This window comes from Hyaena hyaena, unplaced genomic scaffold (assembly GCF_003009895.1).
Source record: "Hyaena hyaena isolate Hyena2069 unplaced genomic scaffold, ASM300989v1 scaffold_77, whole genome shotgun sequence".
In the NCBI taxonomy this organism is placed as follows: Eukaryota; Metazoa; Chordata; class Mammalia; order Carnivora; family Hyaenidae; genus Hyaena; species Hyaena hyaena.
Window position 1 is genome coordinate 2,385,233 of NW_024080708.1, and position 16,396 is coordinate 2,401,628.

The window sequence follows — 16,396 nt, forward strand, 5'->3', positions numbered from 1 at the left end:
ACCACGCATTATTTGGTTTAAACCAGAACCCAGTGTTTCCATATTAAAAACAAGAATTCTCTGGCTAAACGTTCATGGATAGCTCAAGCCTGCATGGGGCAAGCTCTTACTCTTCAAGGAGGTGCACTGTGTCTAGGCAGGCAGCCGACCGGGAATGGGGTGCCAGCCCGTAGCCCGGGGTGAGCTTTGCCTCCTTGGAGGGCGAGCACTACTGGGCCCCATAGTGCTCGGGGGGGGGCAGCTCATTAACTTCACAGGATCCTAGACAAATCACTTCCTCCTTGCTGGCTCCCTCCCAGGCCAGAGACCTAGGACTTGGCCCAGTCCACAATAGAGCAGAGGATGCCCCAGATGTGGCCAGGCCCATAAAGGGAAATGAGAACCACAGCCCTTTCTCTCAGGCTGCAGGTAGAGAGGTGGATGGGTAAGGAGGTGTGAATTTTGCTTTTGACTCCAGGAAAAAAAAGGCAAATCCTTTGTCCGTTTCTCAGAAGTCCCTGTTTATTTCAAATGCTATCCAGATGTGTGCAATGTGGCAGATCGAAGATCCGGTGTGTTGGGTCCTTTGCACTTTGAGGCTGTTAGAGACTTTCCATTAAAATGTCCATCCAACTGCTCTTTCACAGGTAGCCTGTTAAATGATTTTAATACATTTTTAAACCTCATAAAAATATAGCACAGTCCTCTCTTTAGCAGTTGGCAGACCTAAAGCAAACCTGAGTTGACTATAAAGTGTATTGTACTCCGTTCAGAGGGATGTGCTTTCACCATTTCCTCTAATTATCAGTTTCCCAGAATACTTAGCTATGTTGACATGAGGTGATTTATTCCAGGTGATTCTGTTTCCTTAAATATTATGTAAACTGTGCCAACAGACCAAGCATAACTAGTATAATCTGAGTTATTGTTACCTTCACCTATCTCAGTAATAAGCATGGTGTCAGCCTTGTACACTGCAAATAAAAGGAATTGAATATCAACATTTGACTCTTTTGACGTTCTTTGATGAAAACTTTTCTAAAGTCTATCTCACTACAATTTGTGAGCCCCACCCCCACCACCCTGAGCCCATTAACACAAGTTGAGCTTTACAAGAAAACACTGAGGCAGGAAAAATACAATTAAAGTCAAAGGGGAGAAGGCAACCAATCCACAACTTGTTTCAAAATATGCCTACAACTGTCTTTAGCCCTGTCTGGGCTAGAGTTCAAGAAATGGGTTTTTATACTCTGGGGCTTCAGGATCCTTTATAGACAAACCAAAAGTAGAGAAACGAAGTTGTTGAAACCAAATCTAAGACATATATGCATATATTTGTATATGCAGAATACAGATATTCTAGACCAATAAACAAGAAAGTAATGACACTGGGAGCGTTCAGGGAAGGGAACCAACCTGTGGAAGAGAGACATTTCACTGCATACCATTTTGCACCTTTTGATTTTTGAACCACTGGAATATACTGCCTACTGGAAAAAAAAAAGAATAAAATGGAATTTATGGAAACAAGTGTCCTAATATTTCCTAAATATACACGCAAAACAAAACAAACTTGGGTTTGGTGTGAGCTTTCAAGCTGTAGTTGCAGGCCTTCCTCAGGACTTGGTGGAGGAGCGAGGTAAAATGCACACAAGTTAACAGGAAAGGAGAGGAAAATGGCAAGATACCACTGGGACTTGAGGTACATCCAAACAAGACTGTTTAGCAAAGCCAATTTGATGAAAATGCGCTCTTAAGATTTGCTCTGTTGCTCATCCTGAAGTGGCTTGGAAAGGCATCTGATGCACTTAAGATTAAATGTCACCATGTGAATAATTTTTCCTAATTATGGCTGTCAACCAAAGTGGAGTCTAATTCAGACACAGTTTTTTATTTCCCCAAAATCAACATTTAAGTCAGTGATTGGCACCCTGTACAGCCTGCAAACCAAATCCAGCTTGCCACCTGTTTTTGTAAATAAAGTTTTATTGGCTTACATCCAGGCTCATTTGTGTGCACTCTGTCTATGGCTGCTTTTGCATTTCAACAGCAGAGCTGAGTAGCTGTGACAGAGGACACATCACCTGCAAAGCCTAAAACATTTACTATTTGGCCCTTCGCAGAAAAAGTATGCTGACCCCCGATTTAAGCAACAGTGATTTAAGGACAGGGTGACATCTGACAAAAATATCAGTAAGGACAGTGACAGTAACCCATCAGATGGTGAGGTTCCCTCAAATAGGAAGGAGGCCAATGAGTGCACATTTGATGTAGTTTCTTTAACACACTTTTGATGTAAATTGTAATTATTTACAATACATATTCAAATAATTTAACAAGAACTTTCTCTCCCTGATGCAATCACTTTATTATTAGAGCAAGACAATAGATTGCTTCTTAGTATTTAGCCCCAAAGAGGTTACACCTGAAAGGTGAAGAAGCAAAGGGTAACCATCTCTCCTCTGCTGGTGCTAGAAGCAAGGTGGGAGTTGCTGTCTGTCTTCCAGACCTCCACCTCCTCGTTTCAGTAGCTGAAGAGACTTGCGGTGGCCAGGTAAGACAAGCTGGGAAGCAAGGGATGGCTCCTAATCTTTCTGCTCCTACATTCCATGATTGTTCTAGTTCATTCTGGGGAAGGATTGCTGTTGTTTATTTGTTTTCTGAGAAATGGTGATTGGCTCAGTCATGATTGCTATCAAGTTTGTATGCTGTTGGCATATCAGGCACTTGATGACTAGAAAAGTGTTATGTAAGGGCTTTGTTCTCCTGGTGCCAGATGGAAGACGGATCGCCGAGTTGAGGCTCCATTATTCTATATGCTCAGAATCTCGAAATCTTCCTCCAGATCAGACTCCTCTAGCTGTTCAGTAGAGTCGATGAATTCTATCAGAATATGGAAATGAGAAAGAAGAAAGCTTGGCAATTAGGTTGGAATGGTTGGTATGGTACTCAGTAGTTAAGACTGTGCATGTTTTAAATTTCTTTTACGTTATTTATTTATTTATTTATTTTGAGAGAGAGCGAGAGAGAGAGAGAGAGAATGAATTCCAAGCAGGCTTTGCACTGTCAGAACAAAGCCTGACGTGGGGCTGGAACTCACAAACTGTGAGATCATGACCTGAGCCGAAGTTAGATGCTCAACCGACTGAGCCACCCAGGTGCCCCAAGACTGTGCATGTTTTAACTCTTTTGCTGCAGAAAAGCTTGTGTGGAGGAGACTCACAGGTGGGACCAATGACGAGTGCTAGAAATTCCTTATAAAGAAGCAAAATAACTGAACTTGTCTTATTCATGGTGATGAGGATGAGGCTCTGTAATCTTTGAGGTACCTTTCGAATCACCATGGCCTCTGGTTTGTTTTTTGAACCGGGCCATGCAAGTTCTAGGCATTTTGACTTTGCATGGAACTTTTGCATCGAGCTCATTTTCTTCTACTGCCCTTCTCGGAAATCAGTAAGTATCAGTTCCTCAGTAGATTAAAGTCATCAGCAACATCATTCCTTGATCAGACCAGCTGAGTGGAAATTGCATACTCCATGGAAAGCATGGGCCACCGTTGCTTCTGTCTCATAAAACAACTGCTACGTCTGGGTCGGCTGGCCCAAGAGTCCTGGACCAATGGCTTACCTGCCCCAGTGGTTGTCACTTCTGGCTTGGCTGGAGGAACAAAGGGAGGCCAGTGCGATGGGTGTTTCTGAACTAATTCAAACATCCTTAAATTTTCCTTCAGAATTTCCTGAGGAAACACAGCGATAGCTGTAAACATTTCAGATTTACTACATTTCTGCCCAATTGTCCATCTGTGATCCCAAACCCTAGGTGAGGGGCCTGGTTGTTGAAAGGTGAAAACAAAGCCCTAGCCAACACACCAGTCCTCTGCTTGACCCATCTGAAGACCCAACCCTCTTCAATGCTAGATACTGTTGGCCAGGAATGAGGGACCACGGAGTGGGTATCTGATGGACAGCCAGTACTCATTGCCCATGGTCCTCACAGGAGGATCATGTCATATGCCAGTTGCGTGGGCCTAACTCAATACAGTGCTGAGATGTTCCTGAAGTGTTGGCTCCAAAGAAATGTGTACTAATTACATTAAATCTGCTCCAAGAGAATACTGGTACATGTTGGGATGGTTTTAGTTTTAGCCCAACACTTAAGGGGTATGTCCTAATTTAGATGGCAGAGCCTTACAAGAGACTTTTCATTTGAAGTTTGTTTTTAATTTTTTAATGTTTATTTTTGAGAGAGAGAGAGAGAGAGGGAGGGAGGGAGGAGGGAGGAAGGGACAGAAAGAGAGGGGGACACAGAATCTGAAGCAGGCTCTAGGCTCTTTGAGCTGTCAGCACAGAGCCCGATGCGGGGCTCAAACCCATGAACTATTAAGAGATCATGACCTGAGCCAAAGTCAGATGCTTAACCCACTAAGCCACCCAGGTGCCCCTGAACTCTATTTTTCCTAATTTTTTTTTTAACATTTATTTATGTTTGAGAGACAGAGAGAGACAGAGCCTGGGTCGGGGAGGAGGAACAGAGAGAAAGGGAGACACAGAATCTGAAGCAGGCTCCAGGCTCTGAGCTGTCTGTCAGCACAGAGCCCAATGCATGGCTCGAACCCACGAACCGTGAGAGATCATGAGCTGAGCCGAAGTTGGACGCTTAACCAATTGAGCCCACCAGGTGCCCTTCATTTGAACTTTAAATGTGGTGTAAATACAGTTTTGCTGAATTCTGAAATGTTAAGCATTGCCTTTAAAATAGAATGCTCCATTATGTCTCAGCCGATTATTAACTGGGGTTTCAGATTCAGTTCGGGACATTAGTGTCAATTATTTGTTCTCTTGTGAAGATAAATCTGCCCTCCTTACACTTGCAAAAGCCTCTGGGGTCCATCTCCATGTCTCCTGCCACCCCATCCGGGGCATTTTAAACTTCTCCCTGTGATCTCCATTCTTCCCATACGCATTTATCAATGACCCCCACAAATTCGGCATGTGTTAGGAGCGAGGGTGAGGGGGGCAGATACAACAACTGGCGAGCAAGCGAAACACTATCAATACCCTTTTACACAAAATACCAAGAAGAAAGAATATCTTGCTTTGGTATTTAAAGATTCCTCAAAATTGTGTTTCCTTTAATGGCAGCATGCCTGTATTTTATAGAAATGAGACAGTTGAGAGAAAGACAAGTTTCCTAAACCATAATGGACCTGTAAATGGAAAACTGTAAATGGACCAGTAAACAAATAGAAAACTAGTTTAGTTCCTTCAACCATTTGAGCGTTATAAATAGAATAAGGAAGAATTTAGGCTGAACTCTAGGAAGTCAGCATTTTTAAGTTAAACTGGTAGAATATTCATGGAGTATTTCACATAACTTGTAGGCATAATGAGATGAAATGTTACTTAGCTAAAAGTATCACTCACTCGGGATGCCTGGGTGGCTCAGTCTGTTAAGCATCCAACTTCGGCTCAGGTCATAATCTCACAGTCCACGAGTTCAAGCCCTGCATTCGGCTCTGTACTGACAGCACAGAGCCTGGAGCCTGCTTTGGATTCTGTGTCTCCCTCACTCTCCTCCCCGTCCCTACTCACATTCTGTGTGTCTCTCTCTCAAAAATAAATAATAAACATTGATAAAATTTTTTTTAAAAATCACTCACTTGGGGGCACCTGGGTGGCTCAGTCGGTTGGGCGGCCGACTTCAGCTCAGGTCGTGATCTCACGGTTCGTGGGTTTGAGCCCCGCGTCGGACTCTGTGCCGACAGCCAGCTCAGAGCCTGGAGCCTGTTTCAGATTCTGTGTCTCCCTCTTTCTCTGACCCTCCCCTGCTCACACTGTCTCTCTGTCTCAGAAATAAAGAAAACGTTTAAAAAAAAAATCACTCGCTTGACATACTAGGCATATTTCAACCCAAAGTTTTTCTTTGGTTCCCCCAAGGTTCTGCATAACCCCACACATCTTAGTTTCTCTCTTGCAATAAAGTCCTAGCAGGCTAGATTTAGGTTACTATGAGAAATGGTCTTGAAAAGGAATCCTACTGAACGACTTTTGTTTTTAAGACTAAGAAAAACATACATACCTTCTGAACAAGGCTACACCAGCTATCGAAGTCTTTTTCTTCTTTGCAGAAAAATCCCTTGGAGGGAAAGCAAGAGAATGCAACTTAGAACTGGGCATGTGCACAAAGTCAGGCCCTATGCATCGCAAGGTGGAGCAACCAGGCCAAAGCTGTGACGTGGGCTGCTCTCTAATAGATGTGTCTTCTGGAAATAATGAAGAAGACTGTCTGGATTCTTCTCTCTCCTAGGTCATTGCCTCACCCGTACACACACATTTACTTGTTCGTTCCATCTCTCTCCCTCTTTCTCTCTCTCTCCCCCTCTCTCTTTCTCGCCCTCCCTCCCCCTCTTTCCCATCCATGGCCCTCCCTATCCCTCTCCCCTCATACTGTGAGACACAGTAACTTGAAAGCCAATCTCCAGGGCATGGGGTTAATTCCATCGCATTCAGTGCACAAACAGATACACCCATAAAGAACAGTCAACCAAACCGACAGACAAAAGCCAAATAGTACTTTTAGCTAAAGGCGATACTTAATAAGATGGCTTTCACCTTAAGGAAATGACCTATTAGAATTATAGACAATTCCCCATTCTCAGAGCCATCCTTCCCAGGAGAGGGAAACCCTGCAACTCCCTGGACTGTGTGTCCAGAGAAATGAGCACTATGCACCTAGAAGGCCCTGCCTTCTTATCCCTCCCTCCGTCCCTATGTCCCACCTTATTCCCTGTGCCCGTGTGGCAATAATTCGAGGGCAAGAAGTAAAGGGGGAATGACTGTAACACTAATTATAACTAATGTTTATAGAATGCTTACAATGTGCCCGGCACTGTGTTGAGTGCCTGATGCACAGTGTACGTCACACGACCCTATGATGAAGGAACTATTGTTTTGCTCATTTTAGGGGTGAGAAGACTGAGGCTTAGAAAAGTGAAGGGACTCCCAGTAAGTCCACAGCTAGTACATGGCAGGGCCTGGATTCCAACTCGAGTAGTTTGTCTTCCAGGTCCACCCCTTCCGCACAACACAATGGTACCCCTCGTAGGGGTTGGTGACTGAACACACTCTTGCTGCCCTGCTTAGCAACCTGGGTGACTCCCAAGGAACCAATCTGTAATAGGGTGCTGTTGTATCTCTTGCCCCACCTAACCTTCAGATACCCACCAATGCTACGGAAGGATCCAAGTTCAAGATGTTCATTCGCTGCGGGGATTGCAGGCAATGGAAAGTCTGGTCATCAACTGTTCCATTCTCCTCCGTGTCAACAAAAGTCTGGGTTGTGTGAGGGTCCAAGAAAATGAGCTCATCACCTGTTTGGAATGAGACATGCTTAATCTAGAGAAAACCACTGGCCCTGACCCCCCTGCTGCCCTTGGGAGGAGGCACTCTGGTTTTCTTAACCCCTCCCTTGGTGACAATGAGAATGAGGTGACAGAAAGCCCGAACTTGGGTGATCATGCTTGAAGGAAGTCAAGTCCAATCATTCGATGAGAAGACTTGCCCTAGCATTTGCATCTCCTCAAAGTCCAAGACCAGAAATGGAGAGTGACAAGTTTGAGAAAATTGTTTGAGAAATGAGAGACCACAGATGACATGGCAGGCTCTGTGAGCAGCAGTAGCAAAGAGGCGGTAGGTACAATCACCAGGGCATGAGCCCAGGTGCCATTAGAGATCTCCCTGCCTCTTCAACATGGGAAAGCATCTTGCTCCACACCATTGGTGCTCAGACCTCCAGTCAGAGAGCCCATCAGGTAGGCAGAAAGGCCTTGGCCTTCAAAAGCAATGGGAATGTGGACTCTGCAATGGATAGCATACCAGGCCTTTGACTTCTGGTCTTGATTAGCTAGCAAATTAGTCATCATTAGCAAGTTAGTAATTCCTGTTGGAAAGCACTGCCTTGGGTGCCTTAACATCAGGACACCTACACCTCCCTGGGAAAATTAACTTTGAGGTTCGACCTTTACAAATGAGAGGAAAGCCATGCTTCATTAAATTGGAAAGGCCTAGTCCAATAATGACCCGGGAGGCGTCTGAGATAATAAAAGTTCTACTTTGATATTCAAAGGGCTTAGAGTCCCTCTAATGCTCATCAGTGGCAGGCTGAGCTGGCCAAAGTTCCTAAGGTGGACCGCCAACCTCACTGTCCAGGCCTCTGGGCCATGAGGGCCTCTGTGCTCTAGACTGGGTTAGAGAGATCTACCTGAGACTGGAGGGCAGGGTAGGGAGAGATGCCCTGAAGAATCTCCCTGGAATGGCACCCAGGGTTGTGTTGGGCTCCATCTAAGTGCTCCTGTTGGCAAAGAATGTGTGCCTGATGTCTGATGAGTAGCTTAACTAGTCTGTGTCACAGGCCAAGGACGAACCATTCAATTCAATTGGTTTTAAATTTTCTTGTTTTTAAACTGGGGTCACTAGGCCTGTTCCAGTTACCTCACAGGGCATTATAAGAAATGGAAGATTTCTTCACTGTGAAATGTTTAAGACACAATACAAAACAAGGTGGCCATAGAAGTATCTCGCGTCAACTCAAAAGTATCTCCCTACAAATATATGTTTAAGAGTACATGAAAATCAATGCCCCCATATGACTTGTTTTATGAAAATCAAGGTTCATACATATTCCCCCTAGACCACAAGTGGGTGAGATCAGTTATATCAAAAAAGCATGAAGTCACAAAGAAAAGCAACAACCAGAATGTTTAGAAGGAAGCCTACTTATGACCACAGAAAAGTAAGAAGAAAAGGAAGTTCTGCACAAGAAAACAGAGATCCAGAGTAGGGTTGGAATTGAGCATTCTACCAGGGCATTTCAGGTTAAGATGCCGGGAATAATAAGTGCATCCTCTCTGATTCTGGTCTTTTCTCTGTGTGTGTGTGTGTGTGTCTGTGTGTGTCTGTGTAGTGGAGCTTGGCAGGCTGTGCTGTTTCTGAGAGTGCTTAAAAGAGACACAGTAGAATATCTAAAAAGACCTAGAAGTGATGTGGGGACTAAATCAACATTTCCAAAGAGGCTCAAGAGCAAGAGGCAGGTCTGGTCAACCATCTGCAGACACAGGACTCACGCTACGCATCTCAGGTGGACAACCTTTCTCTACCCAAGTGCAGGGGGCAAACATCTCCTGTCTAAGCAGGCAAAATCGGATAGCCAGAGTCTCATCCTGGCTTTGGTGTCCCACATTGAGAGCTTTTCCCAGCTTCCCACTGGGAAAGAAGGCCCTCAGGAGGCAATGTGGCATGGTGAACAGAGATGGCCAAATTGGGATTGAATCCTGGCTTCGCTACTTTCTAGCTGGGTGGCCTTGAGGCAGGAATGACTCTAACTCTTAGTCTCACTATAAGAGCAAGCTCTAACTCACAGGGGTATTATGGTAACTATCTATAGCCATACATTTCTATATAGGACTATATATGTATACATGTTATCTCTCTATCTAACTATCCACCCACCTACCTACCTACCTTTGCAGGGTCTCTGACACAAAGCAGCAGTTCAGAAAATGGCAGTTCTCATCTGTTCCCTCTCTTCAGGCATTTTATAATCCAGAACCCCCAACCACATACAGTAAGGGGGTAAGTAAGAAAAGGGGATTTGGGGGGACTTTGGGGCCTCAAATGAAGGTGAAGCAAAGGGTTTATGAAAGCCAGTGGGCAAATGGGCACTATGTAAACCTCTCTCTGGGGAACTGAAGATTGCCCTCACCCCTTTCATGAGTAGTCAACCCCCACAAAAGTCACCCTGACCTAGTGACCTCACGAAACAAGAGGTCTATGGCAGCTTGGCAAATTCTCTCTCGGTAACTTGAGGCAAGCGAGACTAGGGCACCTGAGAATCCCATACACTCTTCATTGAGGCCCCTCCAAAATTATTTCCTAATCTGTTTCAGCCTTGTCCTCAAGTACCAAAAAATAGGAAACTGATATTTTGCAACATTTTCTATGACAGGAGCCCAAAAGCTTAGAAGCAGAGGATGTCTAAATTTACATAACGCCAAATACTGGACTTTGTACTTAGAGAAATAAACGAAATGCCTCCATGGTTTGCAAATTTTCCATCAAGTTGTAGTTCTTGGGCTCTACCAATAGATGGCAGCAATAGAGAGCTCAGGCAACTGTGTAGACACTACGCCTCAAAGAGAAAAGCAAGGAAAGACCTGACCAGTTGGGGGTCACGAAGGGTGGGGCCATCTTTTACTGAGTGCGTACTACATTGCTGGCTCTTTGCAGAGTGCTTCACTGTGAGGTGACAACATGGTGAGTTAGGGGGTAGCCCTATTTTCTTTTTTGTTTTAAAATCTTTTTTGGAGTTTTATTTATTTATTTATTTATTTTAATGTTTTTATTTATTTCTGAGAGAGACAGCATGAGCAGGGGAGGGTCAGAGAGAGAAAGAGGCACAGAATCCGAAACAGGCTTCAGGCTCTGAGCTGGCTGTCAGCACAGAGCCCAACGCGGGGCTCGAACCCACGAACTGTGAGATCATGACCTGAGCCGAAATCGGACGCTTAGCCAACTGAGCCACCCAGGCGCCCCGGAGTTTTATTTATTTTTGAGAGACAGAGAAACTAAGCACAAGTGGAGGAGGGGCAGAGAGAGGGAGAGAGGGAAACACAGAATCCGAAGCAGGCTCTAGGCTCTGAGCTGTCAACACAGAGCCCGACGCAGGCCTCAAACTCATGAGCTGTGAGATCATGACCTGAGCCAAAGTTGGATGCTCAACCAACTGAGCCACCCAGGCGCCCCTCTTTTTTGTTTTTTAAAGTAAGCTCTATGCCCAACATGGGGCTTGAACTCATGACCCTGAGATCAAGAGTCACGTACTCTACCAACTAAGCCAGCCACGGGCCCCAGCCCTATTTACCATTAGAGGAAACCGAGACTGAAGAGTTGATATCCGTTCCCTGCCGTCACACATCTGGAAAGTAGGAGACTGCATACAAGGCCAGGTATGTCTGTGTCCACCCCCTCCTCACCTCCCTGAGTCTCCAAGGAGTTGGGTGGGAGAATAGCCAAGCCCATTTCACCCTTGCCTCTGCACATCCCTTACGCTGTTCCCCATGCCTGCTCTGGCTCACCCTTGCCTATCTAAGGCTCTCCCTTGTAATCTCATGTTCCTTGAAGCCCAGTTTCAGACCACATCACCCCCTTCCCTGTGCTCTTCAGCACTAACCAGGGGTCTAGGCCCTTGGGACTCAACATGTGGTGTGTACACCAGCAGCATCAGGACCACCTAGTTAGAAATGCAGACTCTCAGGGCCCACCGTGGACCTGCCGAACCTACATTTTAAATAGGCTCTCAGGGTGATTTGCATGCACATTAAAGTTTGAGAAGAACGAGGCTAGCTCACCTTGTGCGCCACGGGCCTTAACTGACTCTGACCACAGCTGGTGAATAAGGTGGCTAGACTTCCAGAGGCATCAACCTCAGCAGGGGATGCTGGGCTGCCTGTTAGCGTCCGCATTAGGAAGTTAGTGGTTTTAAGGCTTAGCTCCCATTATCAGAAACAGGATAGCGCTGTCTGTGCCTCCTCTCACATCTACCTAGTCATGGCTCCGAACAAGGAGGCAGCAGACCCAGCTGCGCAGACCTGGGAAGTCAGAAGATGGCTCCTAGCCTGAATGCCCAAGGCCCCAAAAGAGGGGGACTGACAGTGCCAGGGGAGTGAAACCCTGCCCCTCTGGGACCCACAGAAAGGAGAGAGAGATGCTGAGATAATGCTGTGCCTTGGGGTGGTCCAGTGGGAAAGCAGCTGTAGAACAGTCTTATCAAGAGGCAAGGAAGTGGGGGCACTGAAGGGGAAGGATCCACTCTCCAGCAGGCACAGAGAAGTGTTACTCTCCACAGATCTGGCCAGAGACAGAATGAGCTGGCCAGAGGCCACAGCATCTCTGGGCTGGAAGAGGGCCCCCTAATTGGAATCGCCTGGTCTCCCGTGCAAACCTGCTGCCTGCCCTCCCCTGGCCCATGACAACTTACTTGTGATTCCTCTTTTCTTACCTAAGAATCCTATGAAATAATAGGCGTTATTTGGTTTTCCTCCTAAGGCCCCTAAAGACTGGGGCATCTTAAAACACTCCTAGAGGGAAAGAGAGTGCAAGATTCTCAACTCACTTGTGGACTGCTGCTCACGGATCTCCGTGCTCACATGGCGGTGTGATGGGCAGGCGGCAATGGGCCCGGGAAACGGGGTGACTTACTTTGAACGCATCAACATAGACAGGGTTGATTTGGTTTATGCCCAGGCGAAGGGGCACAATGAGCAGCAGGGGTTTCCAGGCTGGGCAACAGGCAAAGGTGCCCCTACTCTGGTTCGAGGCATTCAGAGCGCTGGGGAGGCTCTCACCAACTGTGTCAGCACTCGAGGGAAGGATGCAGCACATTTTTTCTGGGAGCGGAAGACAAGAGAGCTGGGTGAGTAAGGGGTATCCAGTCATATGAGATATGCCAAGGGCAAAACTAAGGGCAACCTCACATGACATCTGCCTGGGCGGCCCTCCCGTATGCCAGCGGGGCCCAGCTTGCCCTGCCCCGCCCCACAGGAAGCCCAGGCCACTCCTCCAGCCCTGAGTATACTCCTCTTTCTTCTGGCAACAGGGCCCTCAATTACCTCCTGCCAGATATTAGGGGCTCACTGAAAAAACTCTGATTTCTGGACTAGTCTGTCTGCCTTTGAGACAGGGACTGTATCTTTTGGTTTCTCTAAACCCATGGCAGAGAGCAGAGGGCTGGGCACGTGGGGGCCTCCACAGAAGACCTGTTGGTGGTTTAACTGATTATCCATACTTTGAGTATCCTGCAGGGAAAGGGTCTGGTAGCTCACTGAGGACCAGAAAAGACCCTCATTGTTTTCTTCCTTTCAAAAAGCTGAAAGGAAAGAGAAGAAAAGGCATAGGGAATGATTAACCAGAGTCCTGTGCCCCACCCCCCAAGCTTCCTTGCTTTAGTGGAGCAGGCCAGAGAGTCAGTGTCTGTCTGTCTGTCTGTCTGTTGTCCCTCTCCCCCGCCCCCCTCCACATTTTCTGAATGTTGAGGAAGGACCTCAACCACCCACTATCTGGGAAGGCAAACAGGCTACGGACTCACTGATGTCTTCAATGACCACTGTGTTATCCATTGAAACATAAACAGCCAAGGAATTCCATTCGTCAAATAAAGCAAGTTTTCTGCAAAGCAACACACAATGAGTCAAAACAGGGGAAGATGGCAACAACAGCAGGAAGCAGTACAATCTATGCCCACTGTTCCTAAAGTCACCGAACGCTGAGCCACAGAGAGGTTAGGGTTTGGGTCAGCTCTGGCTCCCGTGACCAAAAGCTCTGAAACATTCCACGTCCAGGGACCTTGACAATGCCACAGAGTCACTGTTTTCAAACCCTGAAAAAAAGTCCTGCTTTACAAAATGGAAAAGTCTACCTCACAAAATGATGTGACTCCTGTCAGGAGAAAGAGAAAGGATGCCAATATATCTGCTCCCAGGAGATTTTTGTTTTCTCTTCTTAAATAAAACACATTCTGATTTACTGATTTAAAAAAAAAAAAAAGTAAACGGTCATGAAGCATATATAAATATATAAAGTATAAAATATAAAATATAAATACATACATATGTTTGGGGGCATAGATAACATGGAGGATAAGACTCAGGAAAATGCAGAGAGAGAGAAAGATCTCTTACACCCTTCCCCGTGTGCAGTGCAAATGCTGTTCAAGAGACATGGGCTGCAGCTGACCTTAGTGTGGGGCCTTGCCGGTCAACAACTGAAGAGAGAGCATGCTGAATTGTTTAACTTGGAAGGAGGTTAGGAAAAAAAAACCCTTAGACACAAGGATTACTTGGGGTCTGAGTAAAGCACCATTGCCTGGGTGCCTGGGTGGGTCAGTCGGTGAAGTGTCTGACTTCGGCTCAGGTCACGATCCCACCATTCATGAGTTCGAGCCCCATGTTCAGCTCTGTGCTGACAGCTCAGAGCCTGGAGCCTGCTTCAGATTATTATCTCTCTCCCTCTTTCTCTGCCCCTCCCTTACGCGCACTCTGTCTGTCTCTCTCTCAAAAATAAATAAAAACATTTAAACAAAAAAGAAAAAGTAAAAAAGAAGATTAAAAATTTTAAGAATAAAGCACCATGGCCATTTCTCCTTTATGTTCCACTCTCACCAGTCTGATAGAAGGCATATTTAACCTAGCTACTTCTGGGATTCTTGAGTAAATCACAGTCTCACTGGACAAAAGAAAAAAAATAAGATTTCCCTAAGCAAAGTAGCTCCCAGGAAGAGGTTAATCACCATTCTACTTTAATTTCATTCCTTGTAATGTATTACCTTTTCCTGAGACACTAATACTCTGTTATTAATGATAACAATCACAATGAATCAAAACCCACTTAGGGGCGCCTGGGGGGCTCAGTCGGTTGAGCGTCTGACTCTCAATTTCAGCTCAGGTCATGATCCCAGGGAAGTGGGATTGAACCCCACATGGGGTTCCATGCTGAGCCTGGAGCTTGCTTGTCTCTCTCTGTCTCTGTCTCTCTCTGCCACTCCCTCACCAAAAACAACCCACTTAAGTGCTTTTAAAAATGTGTGTTTCCATTTGTTTATTGTTGAGAACTTCAAATTTTAGAAGAAAGAAACAGATTCTGAGGGACATCATGTAAAAACCAACCATTTCAGGCTGGGTTTGGGGCTCGGCACAGCCATCCTCCTTCATCTTCTACACCTTCTACTCTGGGTTCCTACGGTGCCTCCTGAAATACGGCCAGATCTTCACTCAGCAGAATCAATGATGCCCCCAAGGGGACTATGGACTAAGACAATGAAGTGGTCTCAGAGGGGTTGCAGCCTTAGAAAAGAGTAAAGCCAAGATACAGATTTCACTTGGGTCCCCAGGAAATCCAGACTACTCCCCTCATGAGCACATTTCCAGAGCATTCTGGTTTACTGAAGACTAGCTAATGATTGAAACAGTGCCCCTCTGTACTTTCACGGAGCAAGCCCTGCCATCAGCCTCCAGAAAGTCCATGCATTGAAGAAGCAAGCTACACCAAGGGAGTCCAGACAGTTTCAATCTTCTGATGCCAAAATCCAGCTTCAGAGTCTGGATGGCATCTCCATTCACAACACATGAAGTAATTTATTGAGCACTAATGCATGCCAGGCAGTTTTATGTGCTAGCGTTACTGTAGTGAACAAGACAAATGCAATCTCTGCCCTCGCAGAGTTTCCATTCAGTGACAGGCTGTCAGGAAGGAGAGTGACAATAGGTGAGGTGACCTACATGTATAGGTGCTGATGCCACCCATCCCATTCACTTCTGAAATGTCCATCTTAGATTCCCCACCCTGCCTCTTGGTGTGGGCAGTAAATTCTGCGATTTAACACAGCAACTGCGCAAGTGCCATGCTGGGGTACCAGGAGTCTGCCAAGAGACGACAAACTGATCCCAAGACTCCCTTGGGGTTTGTCTCTTCCCATAGGTGGTGAGTTCCTTGAGGCAAGGACTGTGCCTAGTTTATTTCTGTATACTCAGAACTTCAACACAGTAGAGCCACTCAGTAAATGCTGAATGAATGGGGAACCTGGGTGGCTCAGTTGGTTTAGTGTCCAACTTTGGGTCAGGTCATGATCTCACAGTTCATGGGTTTGAGACCCGTGTCAGGCTCTGTGCTGACAGCCAGCTCAGAGCCTGGGGCCTGCTTTGGATTCTGTGTCTCCCTCTCTCTCTGACCCTCCCCTGCTTGTGCTATGTCTCTCTCTCTCTTAAAAATAAATAAACATTTAAAAAATTAAAAATCTTGAATGAATGAATGAACGAATGAATGCGTGAGTGAGGTTTTATATACTACACAGAGTGGGAGTCCTTGTCTTTCCCCGGCTAGCTCAGCTTCTGCCACTTAGTATTTAGCCCTTTGGCTTCAAAGTGACCCTCATGCTGATGGTTCCCTGGAAGGTGAGCACCAACCTGCAGAGGGAACAGATACTGAATGAGTCCTGAGGTGCCTCCGTCTATACAGGCACCAGTGATTACGACCCTGATATACGAAAACAGATGTCCACATTCGCACACTTCAAAGAACACCCTGGGCAAATGGTACAGATGTCTGGTGGCTCAGTGGGATGGCAGGAATAGTTAGATTGATGGGATACTGAGTTGGAAGAAGAAGGAGGTATAGGAGGCAGTAGAGCAAGGAGGATGCCAGGCTCTTTTACTTACTTTAACACCTGTGCAACTGTATTTGGTCCAAACCATTCGCCAATTGATTTCCCTTCTCCTACACCCATTTGTGCTGTTTTTATATGGAAAAAAAAAGACGTTAGCAAAAGTTTTTCCAGTACACCACAAACGCCTATTTTTTTTGCATAAATA

General features: G+C 45.9%; 1 protein-coding gene across 2 annotated transcripts in view; it reads right to left on the reverse strand.

Moving 5' to 3' along the window:
- Positions 1-2,245: 2,245 nt before the first annotated feature.
- Positions 2,246-16,396, reverse strand: part of ATG4A (autophagy related 4A cysteine peptidase) — a 61,952-nt gene continuing 47,801 nt past the window's right edge. Inside the window, exons 6-13 of one of the 2 annotated variants that reach the window (XM_039233511.1) lie at positions 16,244-16,316; positions 13,120-13,199; positions 12,234-12,421; positions 12,034-12,112; positions 7,203-7,348; positions 6,058-6,114; positions 3,607-3,715; positions 2,246-2,862 (exon numbers count right to left, since the gene is read on the reverse strand). In XM_039233511.1, the coding sequence (XP_039089442.1) occupies positions 2,792-2,862; positions 3,607-3,715; positions 6,058-6,114; positions 7,203-7,348; positions 12,034-12,112; positions 12,234-12,421; positions 13,120-13,199; positions 16,244-16,316 (803 nt within the window). In that variant the 3' untranslated portion in view covers positions 2,246-2,791. Of the gene's footprint in view, positions 2,863-3,606; positions 3,716-6,057; positions 6,115-7,202; positions 7,349-12,033; positions 12,113-12,233; positions 12,422-13,119; positions 13,200-14,695; positions 14,840-16,243; positions 16,317-16,396 lie in introns of those variants that run through there. The other variant, XM_039233512.1, reaches the window with a different exon arrangement.